Below are 27,839 nucleotides of genomic sequence, written 5' to 3'. Positions count from 1 at the left end.
AAAGTTGTTAACTTTATAGTTTAAAGGCATTCGGAAAGGAGCGTAAAGTCACGTCACGTATCGATTTTTCTAAATTCAAACGTGAAATTCTGCTCGATATGTCCATGACAGTTTAGGCTTGTAATTTGCGACGATCGGAAATTCCGGGAATAAATTGCGTTAGCTTAACGAGGAACGCTACGGCACGGTCCCAAAGGACCGGAAACACGAGCCGTTTTCCCGGTTCGCTCGTATTTTACGTCGTCGTCCAACTTTTCCCGGTTAACTGGCCCGCAGTCTGTGGCCACGCGTATCTGCGCTCGCTTTTTTCCCGGGGAAACAAAAGGACCATCAGAGAAAACACGCTGGATGAACGCGAAAAGGGCAAACGGAGGGGATCAATCGAATAGGAAGTAAGGACGATCGAGAACGGAAGCGAAACGAGAACGCAAAAGAATAGGGGTTGAGATAGGGGAGATATTGCAAAAAGGAGAGCGGCAAGTTGCGAGGCGTGAAATGAGGCGGGAAAAAGTGCGGTAAGAAGAAAGTGGACGTCGGTTATGAATAAGATAGAAATAAAAAACGGGGCAGGAAAATGGGAAATGATAGCCTCTTATTTTTCTTGGAAAAATTGGACGGACGAGTTATGAAATTATTGAAAAATTATATATAAATTGGTATAATTTTATGAAAGAAAATTTCAAGGAAATATTGAGAATTTTGGGAGACTGAAAAAAAATAGAAAAGTTTGGAAAAACTTTCTCTAAGAAAAGCACCAGCGGGGCTTTGTATAGAAGCTAGATCCTAGTTGATAGAAAAGCATTGAAAATATCGAATGGGAGGAAATACGATCCGAATTAACTTCAGGTCACGAGGGGTTGACCTCGTGCATCGAAGCAGACCCTTCACCATGGTCAGTATGGAACTCCGCAATGGTGAAGAGGGGTGCGAGGAAGACTTTTGATTGTTTTCCGATATCACGATTCGAACGTCGAGAATTCAAGTGGCGAAGTAAAAAATAACGAGCAGCCAATTAACGTTCCCAGTTTAGTTTCGCTTTAATGCTCGATTCGAATGGGATGACACGAGCGAGAAACCCTTAATCGAGACCTTGGATATTGTATGTGGCAGAGATAATCGGTGTCGAGGGTCTAGATACGTTTGCTAATTATCGATCGAATTGATTTCATTAGCGAATCTCCTTCAGTTGAAATCCCTTTCAATCCGTTCGACTCCTGATTCGTAAAACGCTACCTCGAGTGTTTCTTTCTATTAGAAGGATTGAAAAATAGTTTCAGAGCCTTTCAAATAAATTACTGTACGATCAATTCCCACGTCTACTATTTCTGATAATTTACTGCGTTTAATTTTCATCGATGTACTTACGTGGTTCGAGTTTGGGAAGCTTTTTGCCTGTCTGGCTGGAAGTTTCTTTGAAGGGTTGTACTTAGACCGTAACCGTTCACTTTTATACTTTGAACTTAACCCGGCTGGTACGTTGATCTCGTATATGTCGGCATTTCCATACGAATTTGCATTTCACGTCACGAGCCCTCCTTATCCTGGCTACCAGACCGCAACTTGATGAAATAAACCGGCGGCTTGCTTTTCTGCATACCGTCTCGTGTCTACCAATTCGTACATACAGGATGGCTAACACGGTAATCGTTTTAATAACGCGGAAACGGCTGGTTTATTAGAACTCGAGATTAGAAGAATTTCAAGCTTAAAAAATGAAAATGAACAAATTAAATTGAAATTATTTCTCACTCAGCAATTCACCGTCTTAAAGGGATTTATTCTCTATTCTGTTTAAATCTTTTTAATAATTAAAAAATCATATTATTTTTCAATATTAATATCGTCAAAATTAGAATTTTGAGAATTCCTACCATCCCTACATTGCTGCCTTCCCTAGGGAAGCCTGATTTGATCGCGAATGTCAGTACATCCAACCGCGTTTAACGGCTTCACCATCTTCCAAGTATTCTACATTATCCTATTCCGATGATCCTTGAATACGGTGTTCATTAGTGCACAGTAAGCTATGCAGAGACCATTTGCAGAGTATCCATGAAATTAAATTGAATTGGAGAACAGACCCTTTCCAGCGGTGATCGTCGTTGTTTTTAACGACCAAACATGTTAGCCTCTGAACGAGATCGTATCATTAACGTACCGCAGATTTCCTGACCCTGATTGTTCGATTGTATTTCAAATAAATTCTGAATCGAACTGTACATTTGTACATATGGATTGCATTTTAGATACATAGTTGGATAGACACATACCCCATCCAATGAGACGAGACAGTAAATGCATACTTACAAATTCACGTGCTCGAAGCAGGCTCGATTCACAGCACCAAACCTCGACCGAAAAGTTTGAAGAACTGGAAACAACTGAGCCTCGACCCTGCGTCAAGCTCGTGAATTTGTAAACATATCCTGATTCGTCTCGTTGGACGGATTATAAACGTTATATATTATAACGGATTATAGATGCTATCGTCTTGATATATTAAATATTAAAAAAAGAATGTTGAAACTGGTCTTCTAACTCAACATCTATTCGAAACCGATGGCCACCTGTTGCGCAAAAATGTACGTGTATTGTATAGTACATTTGCATGGTTCTTGTCTCATTTACCTTGCCACCATTTACTATCATCTTTGTCACACTTGTGTGGATTTTATTGAAATCAAGATACTAGGACATAAGTATATATTTTTCTATGTTTCTAAATTTATAAAAAATTAGTAGAGTATTGAAAACATTCAATCGTGTCATAGAATGTTATTACGATTAGTCACTCATTATTTATTGGGAAAATAGTGTAGAAATTATTTCATGAAAATTTGAATACAGAATATTGCGAAAGTAATAAGAAGGAAATTCTTTTCTAACAAACTGATAAATTAATACATCGTTTGATCTTTAAACTGGAAGGAAACAAGATATAACTCTGTGCGAAGGAAGTTGAAGATTCTACAGTGGAGGAAGAATCGGATATCTTTCACAGACGTATTAAATAACACGAAGATGAATATTGCCTAGGTGGTATAACTCTGTCGATAAAAGATTTAATAAACGTCAGAGAAGCTGGATACGTACCATCCCTGTGGAATTATAAATTTTCGCGACACGTGGAGGGATCGATACGATTCGAGCATCGAGAACGATGGAATATATGTATGTCAGGGGAGTAACGCGAGTAACCGCCTCTTGTAACGAGGAGGTTCAACGAAGAAATTGACAATGAAATACAAAAGGCCACGATTGACCCAGTCATTTGGCCGTTAAATAAAAGTTTATTCTTTTATTTTTATTTTTTCATCAGGCGTACAAATTAATGGGATCGATCGACTAATTGTAAGTTAAACGATCGCCATATCGAAACGCCTACGCTTAATTAATTAACTTAATTAACCGAAGAAGTATCAGTTCCTGTTTATATTATTCACGATACGTTCTATTTAAATTATTGCACTTCGATGAATTCACCATGTTTTTAAACTTTCACAAACCGTCTGTCGCTGTCGTTTTTCCGCTTTAAATCAGCCTGAGAAGGTTCCAACTTCGATCCTGCCGTCCGCGAAATTTATCGTCGTGAAAATAACGGAAATTCCGGTTGCTTAAATCCCGCGATATTCGCGCATAAGAGTCGCGTGTAAAAGTAGGTCGAGGCTGACGATCTCCTAATTACACGTATGCCAGGCTTCGTCTCATCTTCAACAACGTCGAAATTCAACGAGCTCCTATTAAATTCTCAGTACTTCTGTATAATTTCAACCTTATCACTAATCCCGTGGTATTAAATTGAGAGGAAAAGAAATGAAATATAATTCGAGGAATTTCGAAGACAAATCCAGATCGAAAATGATTAAACGACGTCTGGGAAGTTGAGGAATCAGGGAGAAGATTAGAGCGAAAGAAAAACGTGAGATAATTATCGATACGAATCCAAGACTGGACTGGTCGTGAGGTCACGTAGGGAACAAGACAATGAAGAATACAATTAAAAAAATAAATGGACAGTCACGAATCTCTTTCGTTGAGATTTCCGTCGAAAACGAGCTGGTAGGATCGATCGAACAGCACTGGGAGCTGTTCCGATAGGTTGGTTCAATTTATAGCGATTCGAGGCACAAAAGCATCGTCGAATTATCTCCCTCGCTGGAAACTACGACCAGCTCCGTGTAGATATATATCCGACTGCATCTATGAACACAGCTATACCCTAAAATATCTTTTTCCACCAAAAGTTTGCAAAAATTGAAATGACGAACTAATATAGGAGATGGTTTAATTGGCGACCAGTTATTTTATATTACAAATATCAGTGAAGGTTTTAGGTAGTCATTTTCTTCGTACTTTAAGCTTTAAATTGATATACCGTGAGCGCTATTTCGCGATGCTTTTATCTCATCAAATCGTGTTGCACTTGAAACTAGCTTCGAAATCGGTGATTGTTAAGAGGGAGAGGGTTAATCCGTTTTAGATCGTGTAGCCCTTAGTTTGCTTGGATGCATTTCGAACGGGTACTTGTCTACGCGTCGGTACACGGGTGATCGTTTAACACCAACGACGATAATGAAATTTACATCGTTGAATCGGCATTACGTAACTTAAGCGAAACGAAGTTTGCAGAGTGCCGATTCGTGGCACACAGGGTTTCAACCGATCGATATGAACCGGCATGGTAGAAACCATTTTTCCAGCTGTCTCGTCTCTTTTTCCCTCCATCCCCGATATGTCTTTCCGATAATTCGGTTAATTCTATCTTGCTCTCTTTCCCTTTGTGTTTCCATGATCGTTTTGTGTATACGAAGCTCGAGAAACAGAAAGAACTTAATTGACAGGGAGAAGATTGAATTAATTTTACGGTTTCCGTGGAGCTTTTTTCTATCTCTAATAATATTAAGGTGAATTCTGATCCTTCAAAAAATAATAATATAAAATTTTGAAATAACGTTAACGATCGAGGAGACGATATCGTGTAATAGACGTAAGGATTAAATTTTATATAAAATGATTTAGTGTTCTTCAATTATAATACCAGAATGCTTTTCTCTCTATCCATTTGCATTTATCAGAAATTCGCGTCCCTTCGAACAATAAATGTTTTATCTATTCGATCGGGGAGCCCTGCTTGCTCTCTGTCTTCCCTTTGCCGTCAATAATTTTACCCCATGCTTTCCGATGGTGTCTCCCCGTTGTAGTAACGACCAGAATCCGGAGCCAGCGCGCCATCCAGTCTAGCCAAATAAAAGTTTGGTGTCGTCGTCTGGTCTCGAGCCCCTGAATCGCGTCCGTTTACCCCAGGAAGAGGATCAGACTGGACCTACCGGGGAAATGCCTCAGGAATTCATAAGGTTCCCGAATCATTCTGTTCTTTTTTTTTTTGTGGATACATATTTTTTGTTGAACTTCTTTGAGGGAAGCTCGAGATTAAAGTTCGACCTTCTACTGCTTTTGCCCCATCGGTTGTTTTACAATTGTAAAAAGTGTTCGAGGATTTTATCGATATTTGTTGATTAAAAGAAGCTTTCAGAAGAGGAACTGGTTTTCTCGCACGATAATTCGACTACTTAGGTAATCAACCGTAAAGTTACTTATTTGCATTTAACAGGCGAGGATTTGTTTGCCATTCGAGGGAACTTCTTCGAAGTTGAATTACCACGATGTGCGTCCCACTTTTCATCCAGGAAGTTTGAACGAAACTTATTCCTGTTGGATCAGTAAGAATAATACTCGTTAACTCGGTTTGCTTCATCTTAAGTTCACATCGTTTCGAAGTTGCCCGATGTCGGCGCAATTATTGAGCTCTACTACTGAATTCTGCTTCTAATGAGTTTCCTACCAAGATAAATTAAGATTTCGTCTAGTTTGCGACTAATTCACAAACAGCCGTTTACTAAATTGCTTAGCACCAACTTAGGGTGAATTTTGCGCTCATACCTCTATGGTAAATATAATCTTGGATTTAAATTGACTGGTTGTTTGCTCGAGGATTAAAACTGAATGTTTGTCCACAAAATTTCATCGTCACGAAATACTTGGTTATTTCAAGACAATATTTATATCCTCCCTGTTTCGTGAATGACATTCAAAGAAAGGATCGTTTGTCCCTGTTCCTTTTATCCTCTGCTCCGACCTTCTCGAGCTCGTTTATCTTGGTATTTTGTCCTCGACTTTCGTCGTTGAGTGGCTCCATTACTCTTTCTTCATTTTCATCCGCCACGAAACTTTTATCACGCGAAACCGCGAATCGAATCTCGGCTGGATCGTGCGAACAAGGTCGAAAGATTGGAGTCTGGTCGGAGCTTAAGGAGCGGTAATAAAGAGGCAGCCTAGTGGGAAGAGACAAATGAAGAGAGCCTTTCGAAACTTCCCGGAGAGCCTGTGATTTACTTCGAAGTGATAAGCTTATCGACGGATCATCTTATCGTGGACGGAAGCGGAAGTGAATAGTGCTTGGATTACTGATTGATTTCATCGAACATTTCATTAAGAACGCGTCAATGTTTCTCTTTGAAACAAAAACAGAGAAAAATTACTTTCTTTTACTACGTTTAATGAAGCTCTTTAGCTCTTATCTATACAAGCGTAATTAATCCCTCAGAAATAGTTATAGTAAATCTCGCGTCAGAAATCGTCATCTTTCCATCGTTCGGAGGGAAGAAAGAAATCAGAAGAGAAGATGAAGAAAAAGAGGGAGAAGCAAGTCTGTCAGGGGCGCAAACTCGTTTTGAGGAGAGGGTTTCAGTCGGGCTAGCGAAGCAGCTGCGAGGGTGGAAGACGGCAGGGGTTGGAAGGGCGCTCAGATGCGACACGGTGGGGGTGAGACAGGATTGGCTTTTCGCGGACGTGAAACTCAGTAGTACGTTACCACCCACGCACGTAGTACGCACGTTCGCTCCACGTGTGCTTCGAAGAACAAGGACCCTCAATTTTTACGAGCCAACTGTGAAAACTCAGAAATCCAGCTGCCGGGTCAACCGACTTTTATCCACTTCGAAACCTGAAGAACGAACCACAAAAACCACGAGTCCTGTTGTCAGGAAACTATCGAATTAAGAACTGGGAGGACGAAGATCATAGATCCTGCTGTTAGGACACTCGATTTCTACCAATTTTAAAACATCAAGACACTGGATTTATACTAAACGAAACAAATTCAATTTCTACCAATTTAAAAACCTGAAAAATTAATTTTTTCGAATTACAAATCTACAAAGCGAAGATCACGCGCGATTTCTATCAAACTTTGAACAGTGACAGGCTCAAAATCACTAATTTGAACTGAATTTGAAACAGAAGGTTCTCCTAGATGAACTTTTACATTGTGATAGAAGATTTTCTTTCTATAATTAGTTTCTGAAGTGAATGTAAGAATAGCCGGCACCAGGAGGATGAGAGAGTGTCGTGTTCGATGAAGATCGAGCTTACGCGTGATCGAAGGAATGGATCGAGAGGTAACTCGACTAACCAGCTCCTTATACTCGTTTCGCGACGGAATAAATCTAAAATGAAAATACGCTTAATGAAAAGAGAAACATCTTCGAGGGACGCGTTGACGACGCTGCTACAACGGATCGTCGCCGCGAATTCCGGTTGCTGGGTCGTTTAAGAAGATTTGGAGGCTCAAGAATCAGTCGTCGTTTTCGATAAACTCGTAAGTTTAAATTAGTAACATTATTTTCTTTTAATTAATTGGATCATATGGGAACAGAGTGTTTTCAATACAGCCCACTCTGTAAATTTGTGAGAAAATGCAGTAAATCATTTTATTTCTCTGTGATCAAATTTGGAAGCAAAGCATTCGGAAAGAAAAAGGATAGATTAAATTCGTTACATGAAAAAGCAACCAGATTTTTACAAAATATTTCATGTTTTACCTGTTCCACGTGTCCTGAAATTCCACTAATAGGTCACAGCGTTTAGCTTGGCTTTTAATTTCCCAAAAGCACGACCCTTTGATAGCGCAGAAGCCATAGGAAATTAGCAACTGCGATTCGAAGCGTATTTCCGATGCGTTTATAGCTGCTTTGAACGTACAGCAATATCGCTTTGAAACCTACTTTTCTGGGTGACACGAGCTAAATTGAGTCATAAAATAATTGGAAAAACAGTATCGAAAAATCTATAACATTTGCTGCTATGTGTGCAATAAAATTCAATAATATATTTTTCTGAAACGTTAATTTTTTTCTTTGGAATCGAGTTTGGTATGGCACCAATTTAAATTTTGTAGAAAGATAATGCAAAGATATTTTCCACCTGATATTTTTGGCAAACCCTGACTATGATAATGTCATTAACGCGATAGTATTGGTTAATGTCCTGGGTTGAACGTTTCCATGTACGTCAAAAGCGAGGAGCTCGTTGCTGGTCCTCTGCAGGACACGAATTTCGACCTTGTTTCTCCTCGTCTCGTTATCTTTCGTCTCCATTTGTCACGAAACGGCTATTCAGCTGAAACTCGCGTTTCTTGGTAAAACGAGCGAGCTTTAAAACGTTTCAACTCTAAATCCTAAATAATTAGGAAAAACAAGGAAAAAGAGTAACCTCTTTTTCTCTTCTTTCGATCAATTCTACACAGCTCAGTTTCGTTACATTCAGAAATTTTCAGGAATATGTTAACAGTCGGATAATCACATATCAAAATGTATATGAAGGATATAGAGCCTTTTAGAGGAAACGTTACAGTGGTGAATTATCAAAGCTTCATCAATTGTACCACACGTGCATGTACTCCAATTAATCTTATCATTAGTTTCGCAGCACGGCTCGACAATATCCAGCATAATCTTTCGGTAACGAAGGAAAACGTACGGACGTTCATGTGCATATATTATACTCGCTTCAAGGATTAATTAATACCACTGGCTTTGATAATGGAATCATTATACCATTGTAAATTTTAGTAATTTCATTTCACGCCAACAACTCGTTATGTGGTACTTCTAATAAAGTAGAAATAGGTCTAGATTGATTATCTGATATAATTTTTTACGAAACTTGTGGAAAGTCTCAATATTTCTCAGACTATTCTGTGTATAAAAGAGATTATTTTTAAATTGGTGTAAGATTTTTTTAGAAGAGCGGAATTAAATTTCTGTGATCCAGGGCGATCAAGCCTTTGAGGATATCTTTGGTGGATAAACTTGATTCAAAAATTGAAATTTATTTTAAGTGAAATCAGTTAAAATTTTGTTTATTATTTTTTGACATAATAAATAGAAGTTTTAGAAGATCGCCCCAGATCTGTTGCCCCCCTCCTTTAGATTTCTCTTTGACCCGATGCTGTTTTTTTGTGATTTTGATCTGTAAAGCACCTTGTCACGTGCAGACGAAATTAGGTAACGATTCTCTTAATAATACGTAGTATCATATATTGGAAATCACGTAGCGTTGAACGTCACACTTTTCAGAAATGTAATCAAACGAAACGACAAAAATGACGGGTATGTCGAGTTGAATTTTTCGTGATTTTTCTACCTTCGATGCTTCGTTCAAGCTCGTCGATCATTCAGTGAAATTAAAAAGATTCTCCGAGTTTCAGGGACGAGCAAAGCTCGATTCAGAGTTTGTAATTGACAATGAAGAAGTATTCCCCCCTTTTAAAGAAAAAAAAGAAAGGATCAAACATAGCTCGATCACGAAGACGTTCAATCTCTCCTTCTAATTCGATTCTTCTTTATCGCGTTAAGATTGAAGCTGTTCCACTTTGAATCGCTCTGGCGTCAGTTAAAAGTCCTACCAGAGTCGTGAACCAACTAACGAAGTTTCTTTGAGTGAAAAGTTAAAGTTGAGAAAGATCGCTCGAGTAGAAGTTGATTTTTTTTTTTTTCGTCACTAAATCCTGCGAGAAGTATCTCTTCTGAATTCTTTTGATGCTTTACACTTTGCCGCGGGCGTGTAAATTATCCTGTTAAACTATTTCAAATACAGAAGAAATTAGATCTAATTATTTTCGTTTAAATTAACAATTTCACCACTTCGATGGCTGAGGTCACAGAAAATCCAAATTTTTTCAACACCAAAAATAAAATCGCTTCGTTCGAAATTTATAAAAAAAGACATCAGATGTTTTAGAATCTTCAGACACCCTCGCACACCACACTTGTTGATGAAACACCGTAAGCAAAAAGGAACTTTTCCCTTGGTCCTAACCCACGGGGTCAAGGTGAAGGCGTTTAAAGTGGCGTTTTCTTTTCATACTTCTTTTTTTCCCTTCGTCCTGTAGGACGCTTAATACCAAGCTGAAAAATGTCGATCGAGCAGGCTGAAAGGACGTGACAGAATGTGGGTTGCATTATAAAATGGCGTAGATACGAGGAACGGATATTACGGGCTATTCGAGGGATGTGCCTTTTTACGAGCTCGATCAAATGTATCGGTCCTGCTTTTTTTTCCCCCTCTTCTTCGCCCTCGGACGAATTACGAATGCATTCAACAACCGATCGTGAGTGCCTCTATCTTTCTCCTTGAACGATCTTCCAACGGATAAGTGGGCTGCTTTTCAACGTGACCTCTTGTCGCGGCGAAATAAATCTTCACTACTTGGTTGATCTCGACTACTGCGCCGAAACGAGCGATCGTTTTTTTTTTCTCTTTACCTCCATTTTACCAGCAATTCGAAGATTCATGGCTCTTAAGGGAACAATTTTTGTAATCCTAAGATAACATTTATATTGTTGAAGGGACTATTTGTACCGAAATAAATATCAAAGTTACGGTTCTTTTTTATAAATTCACATGATTGAATTTCTCGAAAACGACCTATTTCTTCTGTTTTTCTTGTCAATCTACCTTTCGAGTTCCTTGTTACATAGAAAAAGGCGACAAAGCGAAAGGTTTCCCCGCGGATTTCCTTTGCGACGGAAGCCGAGGAACCAGGGCTCTCTAAAAAATCAATGTTACCTCGAACAAGAAGACTTTGAAATCTCTTCTCAAAGGATACCAACGAAAGGAAGCATTCTTGCAGTAGCAGTATTTTCTACTGTGTTTCTCAAGATACCTCGGTATCTTGATTCAGGTGAAAATAAAACGGAGTATACTACAGAATTGAACTTCCTTCGAGGACCAATATTAACACTTTCATTTATCAGGACTTTCTTGAAAATGGGGAAAATCGTCGTCTTATACTCGTTTCGTCGGAGTCGTTATAAAGAACAGGCTTGATCGTGATTAAATCTCGACCGAAAGAAATACAGAGGATTGATCGCTTGGAAGTTATAGCCCCGAGGGATGACGACGTGGTCTCGTAAAAATTCTTTTTTTATTTACCGCTTCTTGCCAAGTGACGGCGATAAAATTAAGGTGCGTGTACCAGGGCACGTAGGACAACATCGACATTGCACCACGTGCGAAGGGAATCGATAATTCCTAGGGAAAGTCGGCCCTCCCAGACATTCTGACGTTGCATGCTTAATGTTTAAAAAAGAAAAGAAAGAAAAATGAAAAGGAAGGAAATGAAATGAAACGAAACGATCAGAAAGTGTCGGCATACGAATTTTCGCGATATTCAGAGGAGATAGGCTGTCAAAAATCAAAGCACGGTCCAGGTGACACGATATCCACGCATGAGCGATCGCGAGCGGTGAAATAAATATGAAAGTTGTACCTTGATTTATGGATACCCAGTTTTCTTCGTTGATTTATGATCCTGTGGGTCGCAGCTCGTGCGAGCTTTATTTTCTATCTGGCCTAGTCGTGTTCTTCTCCGATGAAATTGTCAGTCATTTGGACAGGTTTGCCTTCCTCTCCGATTTATTTCCCTCCGACGATTCAATAACGAACGATCAGATACAGTTCCACGTGATTGTTTAGGACTCTTTGTTGATCGTCTAAAACGATGAGCCTCGAAAAATCGACTGTCTCTTGTCGATTTTATTTATTTTCTCGGTAACGGATGACTGACTTCGATGAAAAGAAATAAGATTTCCGAAGTTTCTTCCAGTTACTTTTTCCGTTAATATCGAACAGTGATCTATCATTAAGAAAATAGAAATAGTATTACGATACAAGTAGCTTCTTTACAAACGGTACTCGAACAAGAGCAAACAAAGATCCTCTCTTCCATCGAGCAAGTAATTCGGTGCAAGTAAACACCAGTGATTGCTTCTCCCGTGAGTAAGTAGTAATTCGGTTAATATCTCCGACGTAAGGGGAACAAGGATCCTCTCGAGTTCCCCTTCGCAGCTCTCCTACGGCAATGCCTCCAAGTTTATTTGCTCTAAGGCAGATTCTCGACGTTTTCGCCTGTGTTAGACAATGTCAAGAGGACCGTTTACAATATTCCTACAATGGTAATCGAGCTACTCTGCAATGTTTGACTCAAGGGCAGAAGTTGGTCCTTTAAATTTCAGGAGAAATATTTTGAAAATACTATCAGATTCACGTCAATTAAAGGGAAAACGTCCCCTTTAGCAGTGGTACGATAAGGATTTTTCTACTTTACGACTCTCGGTCCATTGTGAATCTCTTTCACAAGGCCGACTCTTTCAGGATTTTCAGAATACCTCGGGTACACGCTCGTGCAACTCCGTGCACCTATCGCGAACGGATTCTCGCCTCGGATTTGTGTTCGTTCGGCGAAGAAAGGCGAGCTAGAAAATGGGAGAAAGCGTCGAGACGTAGGATAAGATCGGAGGATTCCCTTTCCGATACGCTCTATATGCCTAATCGTATGCAAATCGCGGCTACGCTTCTGTGAACGAGTGCATCGATGTCGAGGATCGATAGAGCCTGCTGGTCGATGTAAAGGGGTAAACAAGCGTCGGAGAATGCGAGAATCAGAGTCGTGATGGACGAATATTTACATGAAAATGATGGAACGACTTGATCCTCTTTCCAACGTGGATGAATCGTTGAAAAATGAAGCTGGATGAAAGGGGAGTTTGTTCGTTGGCTGAGAAAACTCTGAAAGCTCTTACTCGAGCAAGTATTATAAGCAAGTCCGAGCAAAGGATTTGATAAATTGAAAAGAAGATGTTATATTTAATTTTCGCGTTAGTTGAAACACAAACTTAATCTTTTTTCTAATTGAAACGTACTCGCGCAGTAGATTGATTATTTAAACGGCGAGCTCACTGGCCAAGCAAACAAGAACATTATACGAGAGAGGTCGAGAGGGTTTTAATATTGAAATTGGAGGATTCGTTTACCGGACACGTAGAGAGCTTACTTTCTGAAACTCTTCAGAGAGACTAAAAACTCTCGTTATCTCGTTCATCGCTGTTCCCATTGAAATTTTAATCGAATCAGACGAATAATTCGATGTATTCATCGAGACGTTCAACAGGTATTCGTAAACAATTTACCATCGTTTGTTAATTGAAACACTTGTATCATCTTCTAATGAGATTTTTTAAATATTTACGTATTATTCAATTACCTCTGAATCTCTGTATTTTTGAAATATTTTCGAATATTCTGAAGAGCCTCGTGTCATGTTTGATGAAATTATCCGAAGTTTTGTACGATGGTTAATAAAAATATAATGGCTTGTCAAACACAGAGAAAACGTCTATCAACGATAGAACGAAGGTGCGTGGGAACTGGCGGCCTTTCGACCCTTATTTCAGGATATCGTCGTAGAGATACGCCAATTATCAGGCAATGAGCGTTTCTGTTTGCCGTCGTACACGTTCTTGCGGTTGGCATTTATCGACTGCTTTGATGGGACTTGGTGGCTCGATCAGAGTTATCCCAGTGATTCTCGACAATCCATTACACAAATGGACGAAATTACGTTCCTGCGTTACACAAAGTGTCCACCAACCGGAATCGTACATCTCGGGCTTCTTAAACGCGTGGAAAGCGAGCTCGAAACGGGTAACTTCCATTGAATTTTCAACACGATACGAATTCTCGAAATTTCAATAATTCTGTCGCATATTTAATCGATCGACTAATAGTTAACACCGAAGTAAACACGAACAGCTGTTTTAGCTGCTTTTTTTCAAATTCCCCAATGTTTCTTTTTTTTAAGGAAACAGTGATTAACCGAGATTCAATTACTTTAAACTGTGAAGCGAGTAAACGAGAAAGCAGAACCGAGTAGGGCTTCGATCGACGACAGATTTTCCGGGCTATCGATATTTCCTTGTTGGTTTACTGATCGATACACCGCAGAGAGGCGAGAACGAGGGGGATACAAAGTTTCGCCAACATCCTAATCCGGAAACCGTTCCCGCGACGGGACGCTGATAATCCAAGTTCGGCCAGTTGACAATCGAACCTCGACCACTCGATGTTTCTCCACGTTTGATAGAACACGGGACAGTAGATGTAGCGAACAAAATCGAGGCTCTTACAAAGCTGACATAGGAAATAATCCCGAATCGCGTGATCCTCTTCAAACTCGAACAATTGCGTTCCCGTTCAACGATTCCTCTGTTTGCTTTACTGAATTTTCCACAAATATTCTGTTACAGTTTAAACCTCTTCGACCGAATAATCAATCAATATGAGAATCGTCGAATTTTTATGGATAAAGTTTATCGAAAGATTCCTGTCTACTAAAACCGATCACACTGCAAATAATAATTTGTAAAATATAATCTTTGAATAATTCTCAGTTCTGCTTATAAAAATTCAGTCGTTATAAGAATTTTATCGAACTCCACCACCTGTCTCGATCGTTACATCAAACAAAATGACAGTCGCTAAGGATATTACGAAAGAAAGAAGACTGATATCTTCTTGAAGTAACTCTAGCGCAGATATTTGATTCAAGAGACTTTCATCAATCTTCTGGATACACTTGTGCCACTATGATCTCAGCATCGAAATTCTTTTCAGCAGAGCCACAGATTTCACTGGATTACAGTAATAAAGGACACCAAACACACGTTTATCTGGTCTTTGATACTTTGGCAAAGCGAAGAAAGCACGATATTCTTGTCTTTAGCGAGCAACGAAACCGGGTCGTTGAGTATTACGTTCGCTTTATCATTGAAATTCAGCCGCAGGGTCACGGTAATTCGCTTTCTTTTTCCTCGCATCGGAATCGGAATGCGGCAATTTCTTCTCGCGGCTCGTGGAATTATTAGAATTCGATATTCGAAATCGTTCCGTGTGAAATTTACATTTTTCTACCGCGAGGACGAGCCCTTTCATCGACGTTTGATTGTAAAAAAGGTTTCTTGAAAGTTGGAACTCTCGCATTTTTTCCCCCGAGTTAAAATGTGGACCTGCAGATTTTTCCAAAGTATCACGAACTGAAAGTTCGAGTCTTCGGAAGTTTCTGAAGTTATAGAAAGTGAAATATAGAGGCACTCGAACTTCAAAAATTGTAACTTGGAACTGCAAATTTATCGGAAGCTTCAGAAGTTGAAATTTGGGGCTACGAATTTCTTTGGAACTTCGGAATTGAAAATTTGGAAGCTTTAATGTCCCTGAAGCTACGAAAATTGAGATATAAAGGTACTGGAACTTGAAAAATTGAAGTTTACGATTTCTGCAGTTTTCAAATCATTAGAATACCTTCATGGAATATTTCGAAAAGCACGCGAATTTCTAATACCGCATGCACGCATATTGATAATATAATTGGCCTTTAGTGGAGTTTATCGCCCACGCTGCATGCCAATGAGTAGTTTCCAACGTTCATTAGCTGCATTGTATCCCCACTATATATAGTGGCAAACTTTTGACTTCCATCTATCTTTCAACGCGACATCCGTGGTTTAGCACCGTGCTTGCCACGTTAAACTCGTTGAAAGTTTCATAAGAAAACAGTTTTATCTCCGGCACGACTGATCTTTCATTTATTTGAAAGACGTTTCGGCAATATTCGCATTACTGTTCTACTGATAACTTGCGTTATAATTTTTTACCTGTCACTTCGACGCCACGTTAAATATTTTCTATGTTCGGTCGAGGAAATTCTGAAAATTCGTGGACGCGAGGGAAATGCAATAACGTCGCCTCGCGAGATACGGGTCGAAAGTGGCCGGGTAATGAAAAAGCGTCTGTATCCTTTTCTATAATTCGCGCGACCGTGTCGACGAGTTGAAAGCTGAAGTTTCACCCACGTTTCTCGGGATCATCTCACGGAAGTTAATGAAACTACTTGTCGAGTTTGTCACGGGTCAACGCAGACGTCTCATTATTTCGTTCGATCTTTTGTTTTCACGGTTGAACGTCGCGTTGCTGCTCGGACAATTTTAACGGAGAATCATCGCCCCGTTGGAAAAATCGATCATCAACAGGTATGTAGGTCAGGACAGCCCTTATTCCCTGTTTCGTGAACCGCAAATGGGTCAGAATAAACTTGTACCAAGGGGTTTACGATGCAGGTGTCGGCAATGGCTCTGTTTTGTACTCGCTTCAACCCTCCACGAAACATGGAGCTTGAAGCATTGTTTAAATGTCATCGGATGTGCACCGAATGTACTCAAAATTATAAATCATCTCTTTATATCTATAAAAAGAGGCGTTCAAACTATCAGTGTTCTTTATAGAAGACAAAAACAAAACATGGTACACAACATGGGATTAAATAATCCCTAGGAAATTAGTCAGCTTTTCGAATGATCGACAAAATGGAAAAATCGTGTCCGTTCGGATGGTTCGAAAACGAAAGGAACACACGAATATGGCGCGTATTTAAAACGGAAGTGTCGGAGAGAGGCGCGGAGTGCTTTCGCAGAGGGTGCGGGGGTGGGTGGTACACATCGATCCCCCGACTGCAGTCTGGTAGGGCCAAGCCTCGTGGAAGGATGCACACGCCGATGAGATAGCAGGAAATTGAATAGTGCTTTCATTTGATAGCGAACCGAAGTGGCACTGTCATCATGAGCAAACTATCTACTTGCGAGAATTAATTCGACTGTGAACGATCTCGTGTCTCGTTTACTTTTATTTTCGCTCTCCATATTAAGTCGCCCTTTTTCTTCCTTTGAAACTCGGCGCTTTCACAACTGTTCGTTATTGTTAATACTCTTTGAAGCTCACCGGTGTAAGCCTGCGCGTCTAAAAGGAAAATGTTTCCATTTCCGAGCATTGCAGCTGGACTCATAAAAGATCTTAGAAGGCACTGATACTCGTGTGTGTCAGCATGTACACGTTTCACACAGGGTGCTTCGTAACAGGTGGTATAACTGGGACGAGTTAGTTGAAAATGAAGAACATTTTTATTTCATAATAATTTTGTTCGTCTTTATATGTGAAACTAATTTCATTAGTTCATTTATCGTTGAAAAAAACATTTTCTTTCATTCTTTTGTTACCATCACCATCGCAGTAAATTCCGACGATTGTTTTTTTATTGACGATGGATTTTTATCGTTGATTGCAGCGCTTAAAATGTCTGGAACCGAGGCTCATGGCGGTGATACGAGTCCCACGGGTCAGCCAAGGTAATTAAAAAATAATCCCTTCAATTTAGTTTGTTCGAGGAACTGTTTGAAAGTCGGTTTACTTTACAATTCTCATTTACACGCACCAGCGCGCGATAACTTCTCGAAATCTAATTGTTCTTAATCCGTTTATCTTTCGCGTCGAATCGTCATCGCGAGAGGGGTGCTCTTTCCTTTTCTCTTTCACCCCTCAACGTAGCGGGACATTTAATCGCGGAGTTCTTCGTTCCGTGGCCAGTAAATTGAAGAAATGAGCTCTTGTCGTGAAAGAAAAATTGCGTAGCTTAGTGTACACGGACAAACGTAACAATGTTCGTTCTTCCGAGTCCCTTTTCTTGACTGTGAATTTGTACTCCAACAACTGACGCGGTGTATAAAAGTTTCTATCAAAAGTCTACCCCTGCATTTTAATCTGTCTTAAAGGATGAACCAGTAAATATTGCTAATTAAATGATACTTAGAAAAGGAGTGATTGAATTTATGGCAAAGCTTTGCAGGAAGTTGGAACACGAATGATTGGCGCTGACAGAAACCTGATTATAGTAATTAGATGGTATTAAACTTTCGAGGACCATCATTAATAGTCCTCGGATGCGTTTCGCGTGTCTTAATTCGTTTAAATGTGTGGTCAGTGCTCGTCTTTAACATTAATTGAAAGCATTCATTACATAGAATTCTCGGTTTCCGTAATTCCGTCTTCATAAAAACGGAAGGAAGCATCTAAATAGTTTGCTTTTCTTAATTATTCATGACTATTAAATAATTAACATAGCAACGACTTTATAATTGTCTAGAGAGAAACTTCGACAAACACTGTGGAAAGTTGTACTTTTCCAATTTTTTAAATTGGACTTTAGCGAGTTCACGCCTGAAGGCAATGTTTCCGCGCGAAATTTCAGACAGAGTAGAATTCACAGCGTTGGATTACCGGCTCGCACGTCCCTGCTTCCGGAACCCCCGCCTACCGGAAACGGTACTCCACCACCGATTCCACGACGCCATTCAGCCACACCTGCGGTGAGTGAAGTTTAAATTGTCTCGTTTCTTCGATTAACGCTCTATTTTTTTAATTAAAAATCTGGGTTGTGTATTGAAATCTGTGATGTGTGAATTTGTAATTGTATAGAGTTTTTACATACCGTAGAAATACTTTTTCCTAAAAAATACTAAACTTGATTTTATTATTTGAAACAACGATCGCAAAAATTCTGAAAGAAGACTTAGCAAACCTTTGGTTAGGAAAGGGTTGAATCAAGGTGCGGACGCTATAAGTCAACGAGCCTTGGTTTTCTAATTTCCTTCGAAAAATTTACGCGAATTTCGTAGAATTTCTTCGCGCAAAGTTGCGTAAATCATGGGGAATAAAGCGCGGGTTAGCGGCGCGCCAACGGTGGGCGAATTTAACAAAAGCGAAACGAAAAACGACGTAATCTTATCAGCCGGTAAAGCTCGTTCTAGGTGGTTGCATTTAATCGAGCAGAAGCATTCCCTGCTGGAGCTTTGCACAACTCGTTCGCCGGTTGCTCGAACTCGCCCACGTAATTAGTGGACAAACGAGGCTTTAATGGATCAAGCTGCACCCATCGCCGGCAAATCTGGACGCTCCAAAATCCTGACCGATCATTTAAAGAGGCCTTCCGCTAAATGATCGATCAATTTTTGGAGAGTACGGATATGTAACGAGCCAATTTTTGGCTTCATCTGTTAAATATCTTTTAGTTACCTACATGCTTTTCACTTAATTATCTTAGCATTTCGAAAGAGGAAAAATACCTATATATTTAAAAGTTCAAAAGACCCATTAAAATAAAAATAACAAATGTATAGAATTATCTTTAAACCCCAAGTTTTAGAAGATTCACAAATACCTTCGACTTCATCATCCCCGAACGGTTAACTCAATCGAGTAGAACAAACGAATACGCTTACATAACAAAAAAGCAGAAACACAATCTTCTATCCTTCCTCTGTCCGTATTCCCAAGGGATAAGCGGTTCAATCGAGCAGAAGAAATTCAGCAAGAAACTGGTTGATCCCACAGGTAGCTCCGCCACCGATACCACTGCGATTACCAGCGATTCCTAAGCGAAGCAAAAACGAGAAACCTATACCGATACAATCGTTGACGAGACAAGAAACAAATCTATCAACCAACGATCAAACATCGTCGATCCTATCCTCTTCCTGGACTCACGATTCGAACAATGAGAAACTGATCGATCTCGGTCCGTTCCGGTCTCAAGATCAATCGGCTAATCAAGACTATACATTGAGCTTTTCGGATAAAGAGGCGCGGAATACGAATCAGGACAACGATTTCGTGGCGGATTTCGATAAAGCGAACTTTGAAGAGGATTGCAAGCTCCGTCAGAAGTCGAGCTTCGAGGAGCTGCAGAAAGCTTCTCGCGATCTTGAGAAGAGACTGCACGAGAGGATCGTAAAGAGTGCAGAGTCGAAGTTTAAAGATCAGCAGGGGGTCAGGGACGGACGTCAAAGGCAGACGGTGAATCTGCAAAATGATAGGTGAGCGTAAATTCATTAATTCCCTTGATTAATGCTTTGAAAATGACACGTTTTTATGAAGTCCAGAAAATTTTTCTACGCATTTCTCCTCGTCGTTCGTTTACCTGCAACCTCGACACAATGTAAGTCGCGTCAGCTTCCGCGTTGCATACACGAAGAATCTCTCGAAATCACTTCCGGCACGTTGATTAGCACCGATCGTTCTGAAGCGGTTCGAGCGGTTCGCTGCAGGTTCGCGAGCGTGTTACGGGCAGCGCTTAAATTAGAAGCGAGATGCTTAACGGCCGATTACGCTTACGACGGGCTTGTTAAACGAAGCGTGAACTTCCTCGACTCTATCTTGAGTAGACGTTCGAGTAGAGTCTACTCAGCAGACGTTTCTTCAAAGTGGTCTGGCGTTCTCGTAACCGCTAGTCAGCCTTAATTCTCTGCTCCTTGAAGAGCCTACAAGAGAGTTTCCCACCGAAAGAATGTCTACAATGTTCCCAGATTAAAAATTCCTTCTTGAAGCAAAAGATAAATAAATTTTTCAAAGAACAAAATACTGTGGCTCTTATTTTCACTGTAGAATTGATGCTTTCATAGAAAGCGCTCGTGCCATTCTTGTCTGCAATGATCATATTTCACAAGAACAAAAACCTTTGGCTGGGGCGTAAGCATCGGAGCTTGAAAGGGTTGAAGAAACGCGCGTTGTCGTTCGTGAAATTTCTCTCCTGGCACTTTTTTAATAAGTCGAACAACGTAGCAAGAATAATTTAATCAACGTGCCTCTGGACGAACTTCTTCATTCCTCGTCTTCGCACGACAGGTTTCACTCTTCGAAGATGGAGAAGGAGAACGATGGAGATGGCTGCGAGGAAACGGTAAGCGGAAAATCTCGGGACAAAATAACCCCGTCTCGAATGGAGGCTCTGCAGGAGGACGAGACGAAGTTCGCGGCGTTGGTGAGGTCGCGTCGCGAAGTAGAGAAACGATGTAAGTTCGAGGAACTTCAGGCTGTCTCGAAGAAGCTGGAGAGACGCTTGCACGAGGAGGATGATCATCTTCGTGGATGTAAAGAGAGATCCATCGGAAGGTAAGCGAATTGTTTTTTGAAACAAGAAACTTTGGCATATTTCGTTTCATTAAAATAATTTGGAACGTTGCTTTTCTGATGAATTAGGTACGAGGAGCTTCAGAGAGCATCGCAAGACTTGGAGAGACGTTTGCATTCCGAGCAGAAATCATCGGAAGCGATGGCCCGTGGAAAATACGAGGCGGAGATGGATAGAGCGAGGAATATCCTACAGCATATTCTACGAAAGGATAGGAACTGCGGCGAGAAACTAGAGAAACTGCCGAAGGCAACCCAGACGAATCTTCCACCGCCTCTGAGCGCAGTTTGTCAGAGTTCAGTGCCGAAACCCATCAGCGTACGACAGGATAGTAACGTTTCTTCGGATAGTTTCAGTCAAACCAGCTCGCCTAGCTACACCAGCAAAACTATGGAAGCTCCTCTTCTTCCTCATAAATATGGCAAGGTTCCAGGTAAACATGTTCATCCCGCGTCGCTGTACGTCCAAAATTTTTCACGAAGAATCTTTATAATTTTTAGAAAATCATTTTGATAAATAATTTTCAAATTTAAATTTCCAAATTATTACCTTACGTTATTGATATAACAGTAATTCGAAGGATGGAAATAATTAATTTCCAAATTAAAATCGCCCAATTAATTCTAATTTCAATTGACGATTTTTGCGGAAATTTTCAGACAGAGCACTCGTGTCAGAGCCAGACAATTCGTCGAACAGGACCATTACAAAATCAACCAGCACCCCTGCTAGTCTACAGGCAATTGTCAGAGTTCACGGTGGTAACAACAGCTCGTTACATCATAAGGTAAGACCTCGACGCGACTATTTCAATGCGCAGAACGCGTTACGTAATACGGAAAAGGGGACGATTAATTCTTTTCCTCGGGTTATCGATTGCGTTACCATTTCCCACCACAATGTTACGTAACCCTGTCTCTATAATAGACCTGTGTACATAGATTCGTTAAGGGTCAAGCGATTTCTAAAGGGAATTACTAGCACGCTCGAAGGAGCGCGACTGGGTTTAAAAGGCAGCTTCTGGAGCTCGCTCGTTGATACGTTTGTTTGTTTATCCGCAGACCGGAAACGTTTCGAGTCAATCTCGTTTGTTTGGTAGCTCATCGATCGGTGAAAATGATTTCTCTGCTGGAGAGACTTCAGAGATCTATGAGAAATTGTCTATTTTCAAATCGTTTTATTACTTCGTCAAGAGAAACGAATTTATAGCTGAATTTTTGTGGAAATATTTCAGGTAGGTATTTCACTAAAATATCAAATTGTTAAAAACCTGTGGGCGACGGAATTTCATCGTCGCTGTGCTCTTTAGAGAGGAAAAAAATGATACAAATATGGGCCGTGAGATAATCGCGACACGGATAAACGATGGAACCGGCTCGTACGCGGAATAAACGAACACGAAATCCCGCGTTTCCATGGGGATCGATAACTCGCGTCATTTACTCCTTTTGTTCGCGATCAGGGGAAATGGGAAAGCGCGGGTTCTTGTCGAGTTACGGGCTCGATATCGGCCAATATCGTAGCCCGTATCGAGTATTAGCCGATATCATTTTACATGAAACGTTCCTGTTATTAGCGTCGAAAATGGACCACGGGATAATAAACGCTGAAATCCTGTACGATTTCGAACAGGACGATTGAAACGTTCATTTCCCCCTCATCGATTGTTGTAAATTTCTTTGCCTTTCTCTTTCACGTTTTGTTAATTATCTCTCGTTCCATCGGGAATAAATGTCTCGTGTAATTAAGCTGTTTTCGATACAGAATGCAAAAAACGTTTCAGCACTTTCAGTATTATTATAATAATCGTGTTACATATAAAGAGTATCAGTTTGAACGTCGCGTCTGAATATTCACGATTTATTCTACTTGTCACCTTTCACTATAGTGGAAATTGTAAAGACTTGAACATAATGGATGGTGGTGATATGACAGAAGCACGAATGCAATTTAATGCGAAAACAATACCACTTGCACATTTCAGTATAACAAAACCTGCTATTACGAATCTGCATAAAATCCATCGAAAGTTCAAAGGAATTAATTGTTCGTGTAATTGCATGTTTACCTCTACGGTGCCCATTTTCGTTGGAAATTCGCGAAACCGTGCATGTACCAGGAAGTTTTACAGACAAATCTGCTCTTTGAACAAAGTGACGTAATTTGTACTTTAATATCGCGGTGCAACCGTGAGAAAATTTTAATCAATATGGTCCGGTTAGAGAAGGGTAGGTACAACGTAAGCAACGTTCACTCCTCAATTACAGAATCCGTTGCGAACCACTCGAAGACATTGAGTATTTGGAACTAATATTAGTACCAATTTGTAAATACACCGACGAAGCATTACGTAATCAAATAACCATCTGTAACATGTAGAATTCGTGTATCAATATTTAACATTAGAACCATTAAGTCCATTAAGTTTAAAAATTATTAAAATTTATAATTACTGTCGATTGCAATCATTTTTATTGATCTGTCTTCAGATCATTAGGGACATGACGAACAGCCGTTATGTGACCACAGGGAGGCTTCGACTTAGGTTCGTGCAAGTGTTTTTTAACGCTGTTGCATTGTTGATCATCGCTGGAGGTTTGGCCATATACTTCAAATGTAAGTAAATTCGTCCAATATATTTCATCTGCCCGAATTCTTTTCTGTTCGAAACTTGATACGTATCTAACTGAACTGAACAGTGAAAGTAGGAAAGTTTCATCGTTATTAAAAGCAAGCTAAAGTGAACTAGAGCGAGATTCGCTCTAGAGTCAACCCTTTTTCGGCCATTTTCGATCAGACCAGAAGGAGCAAAACAAAAATATTTTTTATCTGCCATTCGTTGAGATTTTAACCCACTAAATACAATGGCGCAAGAATTTTTTCGATAACTCTTACCGTTTGGCCTGTACAAAAGTGACAGAAAGTCTAAATGCTATAGCCCCCTTCTCAAGATTTTCAATCTTAGATACGGGTTCGCTAATAAATTTATCTACACGAAACAGCGTATCTGGAGACTGTGATACGATTGGAGAACAAAACGATCTACAGCAACGTGATGGCGTTGATGGAACGAACGCCAGCGCCGATCGAGCAGAAGAATCCAGCACCGGGAGTCTGTCTACCTGTGATCGTGACCTTCTGCCAGCATCACAAGGTAGACTTTCTGTAAAATGGCAGTGGACAGCGTGCCACGCGTGGCTCGCTTCGAAATTTCCAATAATCTGAACGGGAATTCGTCCACGAAATTCTCGAGATTCATCGAATCGAATTAAAACGATGCTACTGGCGTTCGATTACAGCCACGTGGCGTCTGTATACTTTTGCACAGATATCAGAAGAATTTTATACAGATATCCAGAACGGATGATCGCCTGTGTTCTAATTGGAAAATAGACGAAATAATTTAGTGGATGGAAATTTGTCTAAATTTATCTTCTTGCAATTCACGAAAGATTTGTTTCGAATATTTTCAAGTTATAATTCTGGGCTATTTACGTGGTATTTTGTCTCCTCAGGTCCCCTATAATTTCACCGTGTTCCCGAATTACATGGGTAATGTCGCGCAGCGCGACGCTCAGCACGTGCTCGAGCATTACGACACCGTGATCGACGTCAGATGCTACGAATTGACCGCCCTCTTCTTGTGCAGTGTTTTTGTGCCGAAATGTGGATCACGGGGACACATCGTGCAACCCTGTCGTAGCCTGTGCTTCGGTAAATGCAATACAAATCTTTGAATTTATATTAGGAAGATAACTAACACATTTCCATTATACCACGAATATAATCGAATATATAATTTATAAAACACTTTCGATTGGAAAATTGTACTTTCGTTCAGAAACCAAGAGACGTTGCGGCTTTTTCTTGAACGTATTCGGCCTGACTCTTCCGGACGATCTGGAATGCGATTTGTTTCCGGAAAATCCGAATCCAGACGAGTGTGTCGGCCACCAAGAGGTGCTGGAAGCAGCCAAGAGAGCGGAGAAACCCAGTAAGTAACGATTCGAAATTTTTGTCATTCCACGCGGTAAATCATTGGAACGTGAAAGCTTGCAAAAATCAATTTCTAACAAAATACCGTTTGTTTCACGTTTCGACCTAGAAAATTCTAATAAGAAAGAATTAGCACCGTGACAGCTTAGATTAAGATCGGAATTGAAGGGTTAAAATTAAGGGGTGGAATCGATAATGAGCACGGACGATTGGTACGAATCGACTGGAGCTTCTCATCGGTCACGGGCGATTCGTCATTTTCGTTCAAGGCCTTCGTAGCCATTTATCCGGCTCCTTCAGTGGGGATAAGCCTACTGGCTAAAGGCCGGGCATTTGATAAAGAGGTGGATAATCGTGGGATTAAAATAATCTCACCGGGGCAGCCGGACTATGGCTCGGAATATAGGTGAGTCGCAATGAAAACGCTTCGAGAGACGAGCGTTTCCTTCGAGAAGACGCAAGCAGAATCTTAGTGTTTTTATTCAACTGGTTTAGACTTTAGACACTGCTGATTATTCATTTTGACCTTCGCGTCTCTTAAGATAATAAGAGACTATAAGATGCTATTCTACTTGTCTGACCAAACGTCGACTGGATTTACTTTGTATCAATAAAAATTGTTTTTCGTATTCTCAATACTTAAAAAAGAATATTTAATACTCCGTATGTGAAGTATGCTATATGGAAATTCTACTGGTCTGATTAAGCGCCGACTGGATTCACTGAAGTAGCGAATGTGATCGACGCGTCGATCGGTGCAGTAGTAATATCAACGCTTAGCCCGACATGCAGTAATTGTATTAACACAATGACCGTCGCAGTAGTAATATCAACGCTTACCCCGACATACAGTAATATTAACGCGTCGATTGCCCTTGTGAAAATCGCAATATGGAATACGTCCCATTACAATTGCAATTATTCGAAATATCATTGTTTCATTTTCCAATGTAAATTATCCACCGATCACCGGTGACTTCGTGAACTTCTATCGAATCATAAATCGATTTCGAATTGCGTATACTGAATGTAATTCATTAAGCATATATGAAATATACGCTGTCGCCATCAATTTTCGTGTACACATGGCACATGTCGCCGCTAATGGAACCTTAATTGCAAAATTTCTATCAAACGGTCGCTCGAGGAGGCATCTTCAGCACGGAACTGTTTTAGGGAGTTTGCACGGAGCGGTTGTGTATCTTAAACACGATGTCACAGTGTACTTGCGGTTAAGGGACATTTATCAAGAGCGAACGAAGCTGTATTCTCAATTTGCGATAGAAATCTTTCATCGTCAGAATTATAGACAGTATCTATTTAATTCTGTTCCAATCTCGTAGTATTTTTCTTGTTTCATGAACGCTATAATATTCATCGTGCCCCTTCTCCCAGCCCAGTTATTCCGTTTTCATTGCTCATTTTCATGTTCCATTTGCCAGTTCGTGCGTTCGCATCGACATCGTCGTATTTCATCGTTCGTAAGACGAGTAAGCGAATAAAGAATAGATCGCGAAATGATATCGATGCGAAGAAGACACCATTTGGCTGTTTCTTGTACAGTATGCACCAGCGGTTTCCAATGCGATCGGACCAGGTGCATTCCGGTTGACTGGAGATGCGACGGCCACTTGGATTGTGCCGATCATAGCGACGAGATTGGATGCGGCGAGTGCACTCTATCATCCTCATCCTCCTCCTCTTCAGTCTCCACCTTCAACACGAAAATAGTAAAGAAGCCCATTCTGGCGAAGAACACCGACTCCAAGTCGCCGTTGCATTGCGGAGAGAGAAGATGCATGTCCGCCAGTCTAATCTGTGACGGTGTAATGGATTGTCCCTGGGGTCAGGATGAACGCTATTGTTGTAAGCGAAATATTAACATTTATGCATATATCAATTAATTCTCTTATTTTAAATACTCAAAATAAAATAGTTTCATTTTCGAAATTAAAACATTCCGTTTGTAATCTTAAAAATGAAAAATATACAAATGTTGCTTAACGTTCTTTGATTATGATTTCACAAACACTGTTGCAGTAAAGCTGAGCAAACGGAACGGGGACATGGGTGAAGGAAGATTAGAGGTTTATCACGCCGAGATGGGCAAGTTTATGCCGGCCTGCATTTCGCATTGGGAACCAAACTCGGCTAAAACAATCTGCTCCATGCTCGGCTACACGTAAGAGCCATTAATTTGTGTTTCGATTGTTTGCTTAAAGACGAAGTTTCGGTTTGAATATAAATTCAAGGATTAGAATTTTGAATAATGCATCACAAATTTTGAATTGAATCAGAAATCTTCGGTGAAAGTGTAATCTTAGATCTTCGATTAATTAAGATCTTTTGGATTTTTAAATGGTTTCAGGGTTGATGTGTCATCGAGATTGATGGCTCGTGAGTATATCAACATCACGCAAACCGAACCCAAAAACCTTCTCAAAGAATTTCAGGATTGTATCACGGATCAGGAGGTGTATCCCACGGTGGAGCTGACGTGTTCCAATTATGGTAAATCGATCTCAATTACGTGGACAATAAATTTCTCATCAAACTCTAAATTGTTTCTTTAATTATACGTAGCATGTGGACGAAGAAGGACGGTTTACGGAAATTCGAGGGTGACAACGAGGATTGTCGGTGGCGTGGAATCGTCACCTGGTGATTGGCCATTTTTAGCAGCCCTTCTCGGTGGACCGGAACAGATTTTCTATTGCGCCGGTGTTTTAATTGCCGATCAGTGGGTTTTGACAGCTTCACATTGCGTTGGAAAGTGAGTTGTTTATTTCTGTATCCATATTTGCGTAATATGGCTATATTCCATTATTGCCAGGAATAAAAGGAATGACGTAGTTTATATTTTTGATAAATT

The 27,839-nt window shown here is 40.3% G+C and overlaps 1 protein-coding gene and 1 long non-coding RNA gene across 2 annotated transcripts in view; one reads left to right on the top strand and one right to left on the bottom strand.

Moving 5' to 3' along the window:
- Positions 1–27,839, bottom strand: part of LOC123987865 — a 90,803-nt gene that overhangs the window by 8,759 nt on the left and 54,205 nt on the right. The gene's annotated exons all lie outside the window — the stretch shown is intronic.
- Positions 1–27,839, top strand: part of LOC114871964 — a 42,772-nt gene that overhangs the window by 8,312 nt on the left and 6,621 nt on the right. Inside the window, exons 3-16 of the mRNA XM_029178625.2 lie at positions 17,294–17,354; positions 18,254–18,371; positions 19,396–19,877; positions 20,686–20,952; positions 21,040–21,404; positions 21,631–21,758; positions 23,461–23,587; positions 23,974–24,125; positions 24,487–24,685; positions 24,813–24,965; positions 26,531–26,833; positions 27,008–27,149; positions 27,336–27,478; positions 27,551–27,740. Of these exons, the coding sequence (XP_029034458.2) occupies positions 17,302–17,354; positions 18,254–18,371; positions 19,396–19,877; positions 20,686–20,952; positions 21,040–21,404; positions 21,631–21,758; positions 23,461–23,587; positions 23,974–24,125; positions 24,487–24,685; positions 24,813–24,965; positions 26,531–26,833; positions 27,008–27,149; positions 27,336–27,478; positions 27,551–27,740 (2,822 nt within the window). The 5' untranslated portion in view covers positions 17,294–17,301. The remainder of the gene's footprint in view (positions 1–17,293; positions 17,355–18,253; positions 18,372–19,395; positions 19,878–20,685; positions 20,953–21,039; positions 21,405–21,630; positions 21,759–23,460; positions 23,588–23,973; positions 24,126–24,486; positions 24,686–24,812; positions 24,966–26,530; positions 26,834–27,007; positions 27,150–27,335; positions 27,479–27,550; positions 27,741–27,839) is intronic.

Source organism: Osmia bicornis, chromosome 6 (assembly GCF_907164935.1).
Source record: "Osmia bicornis bicornis chromosome 6, iOsmBic2.1, whole genome shotgun sequence".
NCBI classification, from domain to species: domain Eukaryota; kingdom Metazoa; phylum Arthropoda; class Insecta; order Hymenoptera; family Megachilidae; genus Osmia; species Osmia bicornis.
This window is presented reverse-complemented; position numbering and strand designations above follow the sequence as displayed.